Below are 16,336 nucleotides of genomic sequence, written 5' to 3'. Positions count from 1 at the left end.
AGCCCGATCCACAGTCCCTGCAAAGAAGGAACCCGTGGAGGCACCGAGACACGTGGAGCCAGCCATCTTGGAAGACACTCGACAAGCTGCAAGCGCGACCACAGAGGCTCCCTCCGAGTTGTGCTTTGGGTCCTGAGAAGCCCAACATCCGAGCAGCATCTGCACCAAAGGTGTGCCCTCCAGCATCTCCACGATCTGCGTGGGGCCCCTCTGCACTTTGCGACTCGACGCGCCTAACCGGTCCCTGGCCCGTTGGCTAGTGGCCATCTTGGCGACCCTTTTTGAAAACTACGACGCTGGTCTGGTTGCTCCAGACTGGCCCCTGCTTCCTTCCAAAGGAGCAGCCCCTCTGACCTTGCTGGTCAGAGCTAACAGCTTTCTTCGATTCCTACAGGTCTTCTACACTTCCGATCCACCCTTGGATCCACCGCATCTCTTCTGGACCGACCGCCTGCAGCATCTTTGTCATCAGGCTCCATTGAACAGATAGACGAAACCCGACGCACTTCGAGACCTATGCACCCGCTTCCTGTGGGTGAGGTAAAGCTGGCACTCCGGTGCACAAGTGTAGAGTAAAATCTCTAATGTCTAGGTTTGAAGTCTTGATTTCGTAGTCCAACCAGAAGACCCTTCTAGCAGTAACTTTTGAACTTTTACGCACCCATTGAAAACCTATGGGAGCCCGCGTGTAACTTTCCTCACTGCACACGCGACCCGTGGACCTCCTGGTCACTAACTGAAGTTAGCTCCTTGTAGGCCCAGCGATTCTAGAGGCCCTAGGCCTTTTCCCTTTCCTATTCATGGTACTTATACCACTATTTTAGTATAGGGTTTGAGCGGCCACCAGGGCCTATCCATATAAAGTGCAACTTCTGTATATTGTGATACTTTCTTGTTTAACGATTTGTGCTCCTGTGCTCATAAAGAGTCTAGGGGATACTTTGAGTAATAAATACATATATATTTTGACTATATATCTGTGTGGTGTCCTTTCATTGGTATAAAGGGGGGTTACATATGGTAAAACAGCTTGCTTTACATGCCTAAACGAGTTTAGCCTGAAAGACTGCTTAGCCTACGCTACCACTAGGGCAGCTGGTCCGAAAAGGTTGACTTACAAGCATACCATAAGGGTTGCTTGGCATGGTACAAGGTGGTCACTTTTTAACTAGTGAACATCATATACCAGGCCAACTTCTCACAGTAACATTGACTGGCTTTTCCTGAAATTTCTTCTAAGTGTGGACTTTTCAAAACTTAAAATATTCATCAAAAATCAGCCGAGTAACGAAAACGAAAATACTCACCTGCTATTAGGGGAGCTCCCAGTGCTGGATCTTGGTGCCCAGCACTGACTCTGAAAGATACTTAAAACTGTACTTACCAGTAACCCAATTTTCTCCCATAGGAAATCATTGACTGTTTTTCTGTGAAATTTCTTCTAAGTGTCAATTTCTGCAAACTTTAAATATTCTTCAAAAATCGTATAATATCTGAAAACGTAATTACTTACCTGTTTTGGATAAAGGTCCCAGTACCGAGTCTAGGCACCCAGTACTGGATTACAAATGTAACGAGAACATACTATACCTGCAACTTGAATTTTCTGCCATAGGGAATCATTGACTGTTTTCTATGAAATATTTTCTAAGTGTCAACTTTTAAAATAGCAAAATATTGTCTAAAAATCATCACAGTAATTAACCCCTTCGCTGCCAGGCCTTTTCCCCTCCTGTGCCACGCCCTTTTTTGGCTATTTGGGGTAGTGCGCGCTGAGGCCCCTGTAACGTTTTGACCACATAAGGTATCCACGCCAAATTTGCGTCCTTTTCTTCCAACATCATGGGGATTCTGAAGGTACTCAGGGTTTGTGGATTCCCCTGGAGGGGTCACAGAAATGAGCCAAAATACAGCAAAATTTAGGTTTTATTTGGGAAAATGGGAAAAACGGGCTGCAAATGAAAGCTTCTGGGTTTTTCCCTGCAAGTGTTATCAAAAAAGGGTTTGTGGGGCTGAAATCACCATTTTCCCAGCTTTTAGGGGATACCAGACTTTTGTCAGAAACCCAAAATTTTGTACACAATTTTGGCATTTTTCTGGGACATAGCCTATTTTTGCTATTTTTAGTAGTGCGCCTCAACAGGCAAGGGTCCTAAACGCAGTGCGCCTCACTACGTTTTGGACCCTTGCCGGGTCCTTAGGCCTCCCACACGAGTGAGGCACCTTTTTATCGGGAGACCCGGGGGAACGCTGGGTGGTAGGAAATTTGTGTCAGCCTGGTGATGCCACAACTTTCCCCCACAAAAATGTGTGAAAAAGGTGATTTATTCAGCTAAATTTGAGGTTTGCAGGGGATTCTGGGTAAGGAAACGTTGGGGGATCCACGCAAACCATACCTCCCTGGAATCCCCCGGGTGTCTAGTTTTCAGAAATGTTTGGTAGGTTTCCCTAGATGGCCGCCAAGCCCGGGGCCAAAAACTCATGGGACCCCCTTTGCAAAACCAGGTTGTTTTGTGATAGGTAATTTTTATGTCTCCTCAATAGGTTTTGGGCCCTTGCCTGACGCGGGCACTAGGCCTACCCAAGCAAGTGAAGTATCATTTTCCTCCGAAGACTTTGGGGAACGCACGGTGGGTTGAATTTTGTGGATCCACGCAGATTCCAGAACTTTCCACCACAGAAATGTGAGGAAAATGTGTTATTTTGGACACATTTTTAGGTTTGCAATGGATTCTGGGTAACAGAACCTGGTGAGAGCCAGTGAAGTCACCCCATCCTGGATTCCCCTCGGTGTCTAGTTTTCAAAAATGTACAGGTTTGCTAGGCTTGCCTACGTGCCAACTGCGCTAGGGCCCAAAATCCACAGGTATGCACATTGCTAAAAAAACTTCGGAGCCCAGTGGGCCTTCTGCCGCCCTGGGGGAAAATCAGGGAAGGGGGTTTCATCCCGATATGCCCCTAAAGGGGCAGAAATACTGTGGGTATTTTTTGTGGGGGTGGGGGCATTGGTATGACCATTTTGGGCAGCCCCCACGCATAAAAAAAGCCTGCGTACTCGCAGATCAGGGGCCACTGCCACCATCTGCCCTGGGGGGGGGGGGGGGGAGCAGAAAGAGTGGAATTTCTCTGGTGGTGGGGTGGGGTATTGTCATGCCCATTTTGGGGAGCCCCTACCCCTACACTAATAAAACAAAAAAATCCATGGTTTCTAGTGGGCATTCTGTGCCCCCGAGGGGGTGGAATTTCTCTGGTGGTGGGGTGGGGTATTGTCATGCCCATTTTGGGGAGCCCCTACCCCTACACTAATAAAACAAAAAAATCCATGGTTTCTAGTGGGCATTCTGCGCCCCCGAGGGGGGCCAGATTGGAGGCTACAGCTCCCACCTGCCTCCTGGGGGGCAGAAAGACTATCATTTTTGTGGGAGGGAGGGTAGGGGCATTGGCGTGCCCGTTTCGGGCAGCCCCCACCCTCCGGAGAAGCCGCAGGCGAAGTCGGGCAAATAGGAGAAGCCGGATTTGACACAGAAGGAGAGGGAGAAACATAGTCCTTACGATGTCGAGGAGCAGGTGAAGTCTATCTCAGAGCAGTCTGCTTATCCGAACGGCGTCGAGAGCCTTGCTTCTTCTTTTTATGTTTCTTCTACTTCGAAGCATGACCCGACGTCGACCTGGACCTCGATCTTGAACGACTTCGACCTCTCTTCTCCTTTCTCATCTTCGCAATAAATAGCTTAGCTTACCTTTCCTTTGAGGCCTTTGGATTCATCTTGTGGCAGCAAGAGCATCCCTCGACGTCTTGATCCGACGACAGGCACCAGACAATCCTCGTGTGGATCCGTAATGGACATATGTTTACCACTCTCTACACGGCTTGAATCCTGACTTCTTCGTTGACATCTTGAAAAAGAAGCAAGAAGAAAGTAGAAACACAAGCAGAAACACAAAGTAACCAGTAAAGCTACGGAGAGTCCCAGAAAACCGTTCGCGTCAATGGCGTGGAAAAAAGGGAACTGACGTCATCACGCCGACAAGGTCCTCTCATGGATCCAGTGACTTCAGCGGAGCCACGAGCGGAGCCGTGCTTCTGTGACGTCGTCCTCGTCGGTGTGGAGAGCTACAAAAGTTTCCGAATGTTGGTGGCGCAGGAGATATTCACAAGGTGAGGAATCCACTGGCAGATGTATCCATCAGAAGAGGGAGCCTAAGGGCTACATCACAAATAGTGCCACCCTAAGGGACCCATCACCAAGCTCATGCAAAGTGCCAATGCAGGCTGTGTGTCTTGGTGCAGATAAAAGTGAAAACATGACATGACACACATCCCTGTGTGCTATGTCCCCTAACAGTGCATGTAACATTTGCAAGTCACCCAAACAGCAAGCCTTACAGCCCTAAGGCATGGTACACTATTCTACATTTGTGGACAACCTAGATGAGCAAATATGTCCCTGTGATGGTGTCTAATTACTTCCAGTGCATGTGATCAGGAAGCCATTTTGAATACATGTGCTGGGCACTGGTCAAAAACTGGTTCCGTAGCTACATGATGGCTTAACTAAAACTAAAGTTGTTTGGTATCAAATACCTCGTATTAATAAGCCCACCCTGATTTCAGTGCTGGATTTATTAATACATGCACCCAATGGGCACCTTAGAGGTGCCCCCTGAAAACCTAACCCTACTAGTGTGCTGAATGACTGGTCCTAGCCAGCATGCCACCACAGATGAGTTTCTGGCCTTTGCTCTCAGGAGGTCAGAAACAAAGCCTGCTCAGGCAGAGAGTGTTTACACTACTTCACACAGAATGACCTGCGAAATAGCATTCCAACGCAAGGAGCCGCTGGGTGTTTAACAAAAGCACCCCATCAAAAGGCAGGTCAACCAGACGCTCCCTAACATTCTCAGGGAAAACGCTATCCCTCAACCAAGCATGCGACGGAGAGCTACTGAACTTGCCATAGTGCGGCCGAGAGCATCAGAAACATCCAGGGCCGAATGAAGAATAAACACGGCCAACATCACATGGCGCCGCACATCAGCGTAGACACCTTCTGGAGAGGCAGAAGACAGAAGGGACTCCACGGAATCCCACAAGCTGGAAGTAACCCTGGCCGACACACAAAGGGTGTTGAGCGCTCGCAAAGGAGCACTAGAGGAAGCTAAGAGGTTACGCCCCCATGAATCCAACCACCAGGCCTCCCGTGCGGAGGAAACACCAAAGGTAAGGAAGGAAAAGCAGTCTGCAGAAGACGGCCCTGGGTAGAAGGGTGGAAAGAAAGGCAGACTGGATCGTGAAGAGCAGGACGGTGGCAGTGGAGGAGCGACTGGGGCACCGGATCCCCCGTGGCAGGTCACCCCCAGGCCCCCAGAAGAGAATTATGGAGCGAAGCTTCGAAGGTAAGAAGCAGCTCCCGTCCACCAGAGCCCTGATGGAGAACCTCAAGCAAATGGTCTGTAGGGAATGGTATGGCGGGGTCGCGCATGTGCAAAATGCCAGCGGCTGTGGAAATGGCCCAGGCAAAGGCTGCACTCGCCTCTGTAGGGTGTCCTGGGGGGGAAAGCAATTCCTCCGTGGGCGACGGCTGTAAACTAAGCCGGCCATCCCCGAATATAGCTGGAGGAAGAAATGGCCAGCCCTGGAATGGTGGAAGATTCACGGACGAGTGGGGGACCTGAGGCGCCTCTTTGAAAGGCTGTGGCCGTAGGGACAGCGAAGAACCCTCCCTGGAAGACGCCGGGGAAAAGGACACAACACGGCGCCCCGTCACCGGGGAAGAACAGACAAAAAGTTGAACCTCCAGAGAGAAGGGGGCCTCTGGAGAGGAGTCGACGACCCGACGCCAGCACGGTACCGTGGAGTCCACCACAGGTGCCGGGGTGATGTCGACCGGCGCCGGAGAGGACGCCGAGACTACCTCCTCCACCGCTTGCGACCCAGGCGAATGGAGCAGGGCCGAAAAGGTGCCGACTTGACCTCCGACGATGCAGCCACCTGCATGGAGAGACGAGGTGGATCCGGGGACACGCCCCGGCCCCTAGCCAGCACACGCAGCGCCGCCAGCTCCTGAGCGGTATCAGCTCGGCTTCTGGCAAGGTTGCCGCCTGCCCAGAAGACAGAGGAAGACTCGGGGGCGATCCGCGAATCCCAGCGACCTCCCGCAACACCACAGGCACCCACTCGGGGGTTTGCGGCGAGGCAGCGGTGCCATGGGCCGAAGAGGGGAACCCCGTAGGACCGCACCCTGACGACCCTACACTTCCAGAACCTGAAGCCAAACCAGTCAGCGCCAGAGCTTCCGCGGAAGGCCCCGCATGTGGCAAGGGATCCGCAGACGTCCCAGGAAGAGGAGTAGGGGCCAAGGAAGCCTGCACAGCCGCCACAGCATAGGCCTCCATTTGGGCCCTGGTCGCCCCGACGCCGGTAAACGGCAGGTAGGGTGGCAACAAATGAGGACGCATGTCTCGCGGAGAACCCGCGGCCTCCGCAGAGCAGGGACCAGGCCTCGGGGACAAGCTAGAAGACTTACCTACGGGCGAGCGATGCCCTAGGGGCCTCGGTGATGGGCTATGTCTGAATTGGAAGCGGCTATTCTTGGATCCTTCCGTGGGGGACGGACGTGGAGACGACACCGATCTGGACAACCGGGCTGAAAGGAGCTTCATCCGGCGCTCCCGCTGGGACTTAGGCTTCAGATGATGGCAAGCGTCGCGGTCTGTGGAATCATGGTGCTCGCCCAAACACCACATGCAAATAGGATGAGGGTCCGTCACAGACCTCTGACGCGCACAAGACTAGCACGCCTTAAAGCCCGAAGGCATTCGCACACTGTTCCACAACGCAAAGCGCGAGAAGAAGGCCTGTAAACAGGTCAGGGACACAATCAGGATCCGCGTTGCACACTGAAAAGAAGGAAACTGATGTCAGCGCGCGGGGGTGGAGCTTATGTGACCTCGCTGACGTCATGCCCGCAGACGACGTCAGGGTGGAGTCCCGTGGTACCGTTCCCACGGCGCACAGAGATGCTGGGGCAAAGAAAGTTTTCCGGGTCCAGTCGCACGCCTGGGGATAATTCTACGTTAAGGAATCTGCGGCTAGTAGTCGATCAGATTCAGCCTTTAGGGGACCCTGGCACCAGGGAATCACCAACCCTGCTGACCTGAAAGACTAAGGACGTGAAGAGTTGCATTCTGCAAAAACTGAAGACCCAGCAACTAGCCTGGCACCAACCCTGCTGGCCTGCCTGCTGACTTGGACAACTGCGCTAAGAGACAACTTGCCTGCACCTACTGAGTCTCGAAAGCCTGGGAGGCCTGCCAGCACTTCACCCAGGAACCAAGGCCTACCGAGAAGTAGGACCAGCTTCCCTGAAACCTCCAGGCATCTGAAGACTCCTGTGAGGACTTAGTGATCGCAGAATTCCGACGCCTTAAGACACCACTGCGTCCGTCGCTCCAAGACAGAGTTGAACTGGGCCAACTGGGTCATTGTGGTCGCCCAGTCCTACAGAGACAGAGTCCACCAGGGTTTGCCCCCCAGTGCAGCCTCTTCACACAGGCCCCCTCTACCATAACTGCTCCAGGTGAGCAAAACCTAAAGACATCTCTGCACCCGTTGCTTCTGGACCGTGAATAAGAGCACAAAAAGCATCCCTATGTCCCTGAGCATCGTGAGGCCTGAGAACCCCGTTGGTTCAGCCTAACTGGCCTCCTAGCCTGCAATCTCTACGCAAAAACTGAACCCCATAGAGTAACACAGGGCACCTGATGCAATTTTGCACCACTGCACCAGTCCGCCCTAGTGCCGCTGGTGGTGTTCTGCTGGTGCTGCCTTAAACCTTAACCACTACTCACATTAACTCCTGGAGATAGGTCCCATAAGTTGCTGTACTATACCAGAGTACAGCATTGACTCCCATAGGATAAGATTACAGCTTCTAAACCTGCACTAAGTTTTGACTTTTTAAACTGAACTTAAACCGGCGACACAGACAACTGCGAGGAGCTTTAACGCAAAGAACCCAGAAGACCTATCTACTCTGCACCCAAGCACTCCACACCAGATACCGAAGAACCTGCTGTACCCCCTTGCTCCTCGGACCTTTGTTACCCGAGTTCCCCTTTGGGAGCCCCTGAATTGTCCCCAAGTCCTCCTCTGCAGCCTTTTAGGTGGCCTCCCTTCTTACCACTGGCATGGCACGCAAATCTACCACTCAAACAAAGGGGACCCCTGAAGCGAATAGGGTAGAGAAAGATCAGGGGAAAAAGCAAGCTACTCAAAACAGAAATTCTCTACCGCAATAAGATGCACTGCAAGTCGCTGATATATAGACACCCAGGGAGCTGGTCAGAAGACAAAGGCATGTCACAATGCAAAATTTAGAATATCAAAATGTGTTAGTAGTTCATTGACAATGATTGATTATAAATAAACATATCATATCCCACGCCACATTCACTCACACATTCTATCATAACTTAAATGCAATTGGATGGCCTTGGATATACTTGGTGCCACTTAAACGATAGAGGATTTATCTATCCATAGATTATTACCATTGTCATTGCTACTTGTAAAAATTGGTCCATTTATTGTTATTTCTTGCATTGTTGGTAGGAGTATGGTTGAACTCCTGACCTACAGGACTTGTTGGTATGCAAGAGTATGAATCTGTTGGTGTGAATGCGTGAGTGAATGTGGCGTGGGATGTAATATGTTTATTTATAATCATTGTCAATGAAATACTAACAAATTTTGATATGTTTCTAAATTTTGCATTGTGACATGCCTTTGTCTTCTGGCCAGCTCCCTGGGTGTCTATATATCAGCGACTTGTAGCGCATCTTATTTATTGCGGTAGAGAATTTCTGTTTTGAGGAGCATGGCGTGCAAATCTACCAAACCTACCAGCACCACTGCACCCGGACGCTCCAGGGCAGGTAAAGAGTAAATGCTGGTGGTAATTTGGACCGTGGCCCGCTACATATCTACTACCAGGAGGAGACCTTCAGAAACCTACGGTAAATAACTGTACGCAACATGTACCTTTTTTCCCCATAGGATAGCATTGTTGCATAAAGATGCATTAAAGTGAACATTTTACTTACCAGTAAAATTCGATACTCAAAAAAGTAATTGAGAGAACATTTTTGCTATCGAAATTTACATAAAAGTAACTTATTTTTCGAAATTGGTCTTGGATTATTTCTTGCGTTTATTTATTGCCTTGGCGTACAACAAATGCTTAGCACTACCCTCTGATCAGCCTAAAGTGCTCGCCCACACTACCACAAAAGATAGCATTTAGTGTTACAATTTTTACATCTTTAAACCAATAAGGTTCTTTACACAGTGTACCTCGTTTTGGGCTCTTGTATAACGAGCCAGCTTCCTACACCACTCAATGTATAGCATCCTTGCATCAAGGAGCAAATTAACAAAAAATTCCACCAAATAAATCTTAAAATATTTCACATTGAAGGGCACTAGACAATAGATATTCATCTACAAATGAGCAAACAAAGCTACTCTGTTTTAATAACTTACTATTCTCTGGAGGTGTGGCTGTGGCTGCATCATAGCATATTGAGAGCCATTGTGACGTGGCACCCCTGGTATACGAGCAGCATTCTGAGCCATTCTCATCTGATGTGCCTGGAAAGCTCCACAATTCATGTTCCCTCGTGGCATCGTCTGCACACTGATCAACCTAGGAGGCTAAAGAACATACAACATATATCAAACTAAATTAAAGATCTGCAACATACACATTTATAGTGATAACTAAATTGTCATTTGGTCAATAGTTTCAACAACCAGTTACAAACTAAAAAAAAAAAAGATCTGAATTTTAAAGATGTGTTATAGCTGTGCCTCTGCTGCAGGGGTTCTCTCAACACACAGGACGACACATCAACCTCGCAGCCCACATTGGAACTGCCATCTGAGAGAGGTTTTCTAGACGCAGTCTGTCGCATCACAAAACTCTTGTCGACGGCAATCTTGGCGATGACGCAAGTTCTCGCAACCCAGCCTCAGCTCCTTGGAAAAGACGCAATGCCTCGACTGGGCGACTCATCCCCCAACTGGACTTCGCACCGCAAGCCCATCTCAACGGGATCCTCGAAAACAACTCCGAACCTCTCATCACAGCTCCTCGGAACAGACGCATTTCCTCAAATGTGTGCCGCATTCTTGGCACGGGACTTCGCAACACTCTACCACCAGGATTTTAAGGTACTCTTTTTAGTGAGCCTAACCTAACTGGGTCCCTGTAGCCAGCCAGTGCTCCATCACGGTCGGCCTGAACTTGTAACTGTCCGCAGTTGGCACTGTGTACTTTTTGGCGCTATTTTCACTAAAATCTTTAAACTTGCATATCTTCGGTTCAACTGATAGGGTTGTCATTTTGGTCTAGTTTTATTTATTATAAATTGCACTAATAATCCTAAACCTGGCGTGGTAGGTTTCCACTGTATTGCAGTTTGAGGTACTGAGTTAAGACTGCCTGCTCTTTGCCAAGCTACCAGAGAGTCGAACACAAGTTAATTTAGAATTTGCTTGTGCCTCACCCTGACTAGGATTGTGATTACTGCTTGAGTAGGGTGTTAACACTCCCCACCCGAAAAACAAGTAACCCAATTTCTTAGAGATGTATTTCACTCCAGTTTCAAACAGAAAAACCCTGTTCTTGCTATAAACAAAACAATATGGGGCCAATTCGGAAGCTTTCCGACCGCAGTCAGAGGCTTTCCAACTAACACGGATGGTTTGCGGCCCGACCTATGAATTACGATGTTGGTGATCGAAGTGTGAACCGGTCGGTCATTCGGACGCAGTTACGGCTGGCTCTTGTAGTCTTACGGGCGGTTGGCACTGCACCGTAATCCCCTATGTAGGGCGTTTCTGCCCTTGGGAATACGATGTCAGTTTCCCAGAGCCTTTCCGTGTGCTGGCCTGTCCGACACGTAAAGGGTGTCGGAAAGCAACTTTAGGGGACCCTAGCAGGCCCCCTTTGCCTCCGCAGCTTACAGTTGGTGGCCAAGGGGGTACCTAGGGTGCACCCCTGTAAATCTATGCACAGTTTGTCAGGTACCATGGCGTGCTTGCCACAAGGTGCGGATTTAACACACACACCCATTTCTTTATGGGAGCCTGTATTACGGCCGCAGGGCTCGAAAAATCAGAAAAATTGTACTAGTCCTGCAGGTCTAGTACCTTCAAAAATCTCCTCGACCTAACTTCACACTACTTGACCTCCGTCTCTGAAAGCGGAGCAAATGTGACAAGTTAACAAGATTTAAAGGCATCTTTATTGCTCATTAGCTTTGTGAGCAATAAAAATGCCTTTAAATCTTGTTAACTTGTCTCATTTGCTCCGTTTTTAAAGACAGAGGATAAAAGTTAGTTTGTTTTCCTACTCGCCAGAAAGGGCGAGTAGGACCTAAAAATAGCTCGTCCTTATTAATTCTACCTAGCATATGCGAGCGGGCGAGTGGATTTGTCGAGCCCTGGGCCGGTTTACGGTCGTAACACAGGCTTCCATAGAGAAAAGGGAGTATCCGACTGAACAGTGTTCGCATCATAATCAGGCAGTCGGAACCGCTGACCAGAGTTTGGTCTGTCCCGAGACGGTGACGGTTAGTGGCAACTCTGACCGGCATCGTAATAAGCCCCTATGTTTTTTAGCATCTAGTACGAGGATAAGTAAAGCAGTTAGTTTTGTCCTCTGCAGCTCCCCTGCACCTTAAAAGTACTGTTGGGACAGCTACATCATCTTTGCCTGTTACACAAGTGGATGTGCCCATCAAACTCCTGGTACTCATTGGTAACACTTTCTCAGATCAAAGTTCAATTACAGAACCGAGAATAAGGCCATCCATTCTCAATTTGAATCACCATTAAAGCATGTAGTTAGCCTATAAAATCAGGTCAGGCAGTATCTTGGCTTCATGTTTAGTCGGACAATACGGAAGAAAATTCAATGAAAGCTGATAAAAAATTGACCATCTACACAATAACGTTTCAAAGTTACCAATAATGTTGTTTCTAGAAATTACAACAATTCCGCCACACTTGCACATAATGCACCATTAGAGCGTTGTGATTAGCTTAGGGGTGGGAACCTGGCTGCCTGCTTCCTGTTCCCATCTGGAGCCAGACACAGGCGAGCAGAAGAGAATAAGCAGGACAAAGTAGCAGCAAGGTAAGTATTTTTTTATTTATCATTACTAATTTTTTTTAAAAGCCCATGTGCTCTCCCTCCTCCCCCCTCCCCCCCCTCCCCCCCCCCCCCGCCCTCCCACCGGCGAGCTGTGCTGGCCGTCCCTGCAATCAGTAAAGTTCTTATACCAGAAGTGCGAAGTGCCAGACAATTCTAATTACTATCCCATATTGGCTTTCTCAGTTTGTGCTCTTTGCGCACAAAGTGAGCGTTGGTGAAATTTGATAAAATATAAACTATTTGTAATTTATTTTTACTGTATTGGTTAAGCATGAGCTGACTGTAGCACAACCAGATCTGAAACTAAACAAGCTAGCATGAAAATAGTTATTAAAGAGACGACTGTTCTTTTAAACAAAGTACAATTTATTAAGAACCTTTTATCTGAAGGGACAAGGAGAGGGGGAACAGAAAATGCAGATTTGACAATACCACTTAATGTAACTTGGGAGAAACAGATATGGCTTGGTTGGAGCAGGCACTGCTACTCTTCCCTTACAGTGCACATTTGAAAGTTAAGCAATGCCACATTTTGTATACACTTTAAGTTGTACATAATTAATTTGTTACTTAATAGTCCAAATCGACCTCAAGTTTTCTCCTAGCAGTGAAAACTGTCTTGCATTCGTGACAGAGCGTCATACAATTACCTTTAACTAGGATGAACAAGAATTAAACGTTTAAAAGTGATACGGTTACAAACACATTTTGAATATTTGTACACTACTATACCCACTCTTGTATGACTACTGCAACGAATGAACAATTTCATTTAACATAACTACTCTCCACTGCAATGGAAAATCAGGATTAAATGGAAAATTACCTGCTGCGGTAACATCTGAGGTCCTGCTGATCTCTGAAGTTGTCCAGTTGGCTGCCCCATCCTCATCTGCTGTTGCATCTGTTGATGCTGTTTCTGGGCATATACTTGCTGCTGCATATGCTGGAGTCGGAGCTGGGCAAGATTTATTTGCCCTGGAGCCTTGTTTATTTGGTTTGTTCCTGGTGGGACTTGTCCAACCACAACATTGGGTGCATAACCAGACATTGGTTTATTTTCAACAACAAGGGTACCTAAAAAAAAAAAAAAAATGTAGGACAGCATATCGTTTTTGGAGGAAAAAGATATCTGAAAATACATACACGCTGTGTTCAAATACTAGATTCTAAAGCAACAAACATGTGCAGCTCCAACAGCGGTATTGCTTTCCCCTCAATATAAAACTTCAAAAGAGAGACAAAAGCTTAAATATTACACAGCCCCAGATTCCTCCCTGAACAAACCCTTACAAATACTGTCTTTAAGTACCCATTACACATCAGATTTGCTCCTACTAGTTGGAAATTGCATGATAGAAACTCCATACATTGACATGAGACTTAAGTTCCAAAAGAGGACCATGCTGAGCAATCAGAACTCAAAATGCACCTAGTTTATCAATTATATGGACTGAAATCCAGCTGCCTTTTCATTCAGTGCCAGATTGTCCTCTTTATTCATTTTGCAAGTTCCCGCCCTCCACCCTCTCTCCACACAGACCTTCTGTAAAAATATTTCAGCTAGAGGAAGGAGACGAACATGGGGTGTGAGAAAGTGCCATCTTTCTTGCACGGTATACCCCCACTTTTTGCTGAATGCTCCAAATTGGCAAACCCTGGCCACATGTCAGCCCCTGGTAAATGGTACCCTACAATGGTAAATGGTACCCTACAATGGTAAATGGTACGCGCGGACACGCGCGCAGACACACACGCGCGCAGAGACACACACGCGCGCAGAGACACACACGCGCGCGCAGAGACACACACGCGCGCGCAGAGACACACACGCGCGCGCAGAGACAAGGCATACCGAATTCCTACCCGCAATCAGGTCCTTGGTGGCCCCCGGCTCCATGGGGCTACCAGCACCTCCCCTTTACCCAGCCGATGCCACCTTTTGCACCCCAGCCTCACCCTTTTGTTGGCCATCTGCCTTTTTTAGGACTAGGCCGTTGTGAGAAGTTGGCCTGGTATATGATGTTCACTAGTTAAAGTGACCACCTTGTACCATGCCAAGCAACCCTTATGGTGTGGTTGTAAGTCAACCTTTTCGGACTAGCTGCCCTAGTGGTAGCGTAGGCTAAGCAGTCTTTGAGGCTAAACTCGTTTAAGCGTGTTAAGCAAGCTGTTTTACCATATGTAACCCCCTTTTATACCAATGAAAGGACACCACACAGATATATATTCAAAATATATATGTATTTATTACTCAAAGTATCCCCTAGACTCTTTATGAGCACAGGAGCACAAATCGTTAAACAAGAAAGTATTACAATATATAGAAGTTGCACTTTATATGGATAGGCCCTGGTGGCCGCTCAAACCATATACTAAAATAGTGGTATAAGTACCACGAATAGGAAAGGGAAAAGGCCTAGGGCCTCTAGAATCGCTGGGCCTACAAGGAGCTAACTTCAGTTAGTGACCAGAAGGTCCACGGGTCGCGTGTGCAGTGAGGAAACTTACACGCGGGCTCCCAAAGGTTTTCAATGGGTGCGTAAAAGTTCAAAAGTTACTGCTAAAAGAGTCTTCTGGTTGAACTACGAAATCAAGACTTCAGATCTAAACATTAGAGATGTCACTCTACACTTGTGCACCGGAGTGCCAGCTTTACCTCACCCACAGGAAGCGGGTGCATAGGTCTCGAAGTGCGTCGGGTTTCGTCTATCTGTTCAATGGAGCCTGATGACAAAGATGCTGCAGGCGGTCGGTCCAGAAGAGATGCGGTGGATCCAAGGATGGATTGGAGTTGTAGAAGACCTGTAAGCAGAGGGGACAGTGTTCACAGACACTAGCCAGTGACCGGCGTGGCACCAGGTAGGTACCAGGCGATGTCGGGTGCAAACAGGTGAAGAGGTGTAGCTCGTCTCTGCAGCCACGTGGTCCCTGAAGGTCGACGACGTCCAGGAGTCGGTTCACGAGCTGTCCCACACAGGCTCTCGCTGTCGGCGGTGTCGGCGACTCAAAGGAAGCAAACCAGCCTTGGCAAAAGCAGGAGTCGCAGGAAATGAAGAAAGCTGGTGGTTCAAGATAGTTCGCCAAAATGGCCACTAGCCAACGGGCCAGGGACCGGGTAGGCGCGTCGAGTTGCAAAGTGCAGAGGGGCCCCACGCAGATCGTGGAGATGCTGGAGGGCTCACCTTTGGTGCAGATGCTGCTCGGGTGTTGGGCTTCTCAGGACCCAAAGCACAACTTGGAGGGAGCCTCTGTTGTCGCGCTTGCAGCTTGTCGAGTGTCTTCCAAGATGGCTGGCTCCACGTGTCTCGGTGCCTCCACGGGTTCCTTCTTTGCAGGGACTGTGGATCGGGCTGTGAGAGGTCTGGAGGTCCAGTTCTTGTCGGTCTCTGGGCTCAGGCAGGAGGCGGCGGCAAAGCAGACGTCGATTCGCTGGTTGGTGCTTGCGTTAGCAAGATGGTCACTCCCTGACCATAGGGGAGAATTCCTTCAGTCTTCTGTGCAGCAGAACATCGAAGTTCCCGTCTTCTTCTTAGTGTTAAGTTGATTCCAGGATGTCTGAAGTCTTAGGACACAGCTCCTACCTTTAAGCAGATTCTAGGGGCCGGACTACCTGCTAGGTCCCTCCCTAAGGGTGGGACCAGGAAGTGGGGTGGTTACACCCTCAATCCTTTGTCCAGCTCGCCCCAGGACCGGTTTGAACTGGCATATGCACCGAGGCTCCTTGTGAGCCTCAGGCATGTCTGATTCTATTCAAGCCCTACCTGACCAATACACAAAATCCTGTCTGGGGTGGTGCTCGCACCTCCCGTGGCAGGAAACCCTTTGTCCACGTCTCCCAAGCTGGAAGGACTCCCAGCAGCAGGAGGGCAGACTTGTGTCGGTGGTGGCAGCGTCCATTTTGTGGAGCTGATGCTATGTCTGATTTTACCCGGGTTTCAGGTACTGTACATGTCGTGTCCCTCTAGAAGGGTGGAATGCTAACCCCGTCGCCAGAATTGGCGAGGGGTTAGTATTCCAATTCGTATGACACCTTACTCGACATGTTTTGATAAAGCCAAACCAAAGATAGCATTTAACCGCGAGGTTCATAATGCACTTAAGAGTATATGGTA

The 16,336-nt window shown here is 48.8% G+C and overlaps 1 protein-coding gene across 2 annotated transcripts in view; it reads right to left on the bottom strand.

Annotated features, from left to right (window-relative positions):
• The window catches only part of TRIM33 (tripartite motif containing 33), a 695,715-nt gene that overhangs the window by 493,935 nt on the left and 185,444 nt on the right, over positions 1-16,336 (bottom strand). For both annotated transcript variants that reach the window (XM_085652097.1, XM_085652090.1), the window contains exons 9-10: positions 13,048-13,298; positions 9,545-9,715 (exon numbers count right to left, since the gene is read on the bottom strand). In XM_085652097.1, coding sequence (XP_085508223.1) covers positions 9,545-9,715; positions 13,048-13,298 — 422 coding nt within the window. The remainder of the gene's footprint in view (positions 1-9,544; positions 9,716-13,047; positions 13,299-16,336) is intronic.

The sequence above is a fragment of the Triturus cristatus genome, chromosome 1_1 (assembly GCF_964204655.1).
Source record: "Triturus cristatus chromosome 1_1, aTriCri1.1, whole genome shotgun sequence".
Taxonomy (NCBI): Eukaryota; Metazoa; Chordata; class Amphibia; order Caudata; family Salamandridae; genus Triturus; species Triturus cristatus.
Note: the sequence above shows the minus strand (reverse complement) of the source record. Positions and strands in the feature narration are given on the sequence as shown.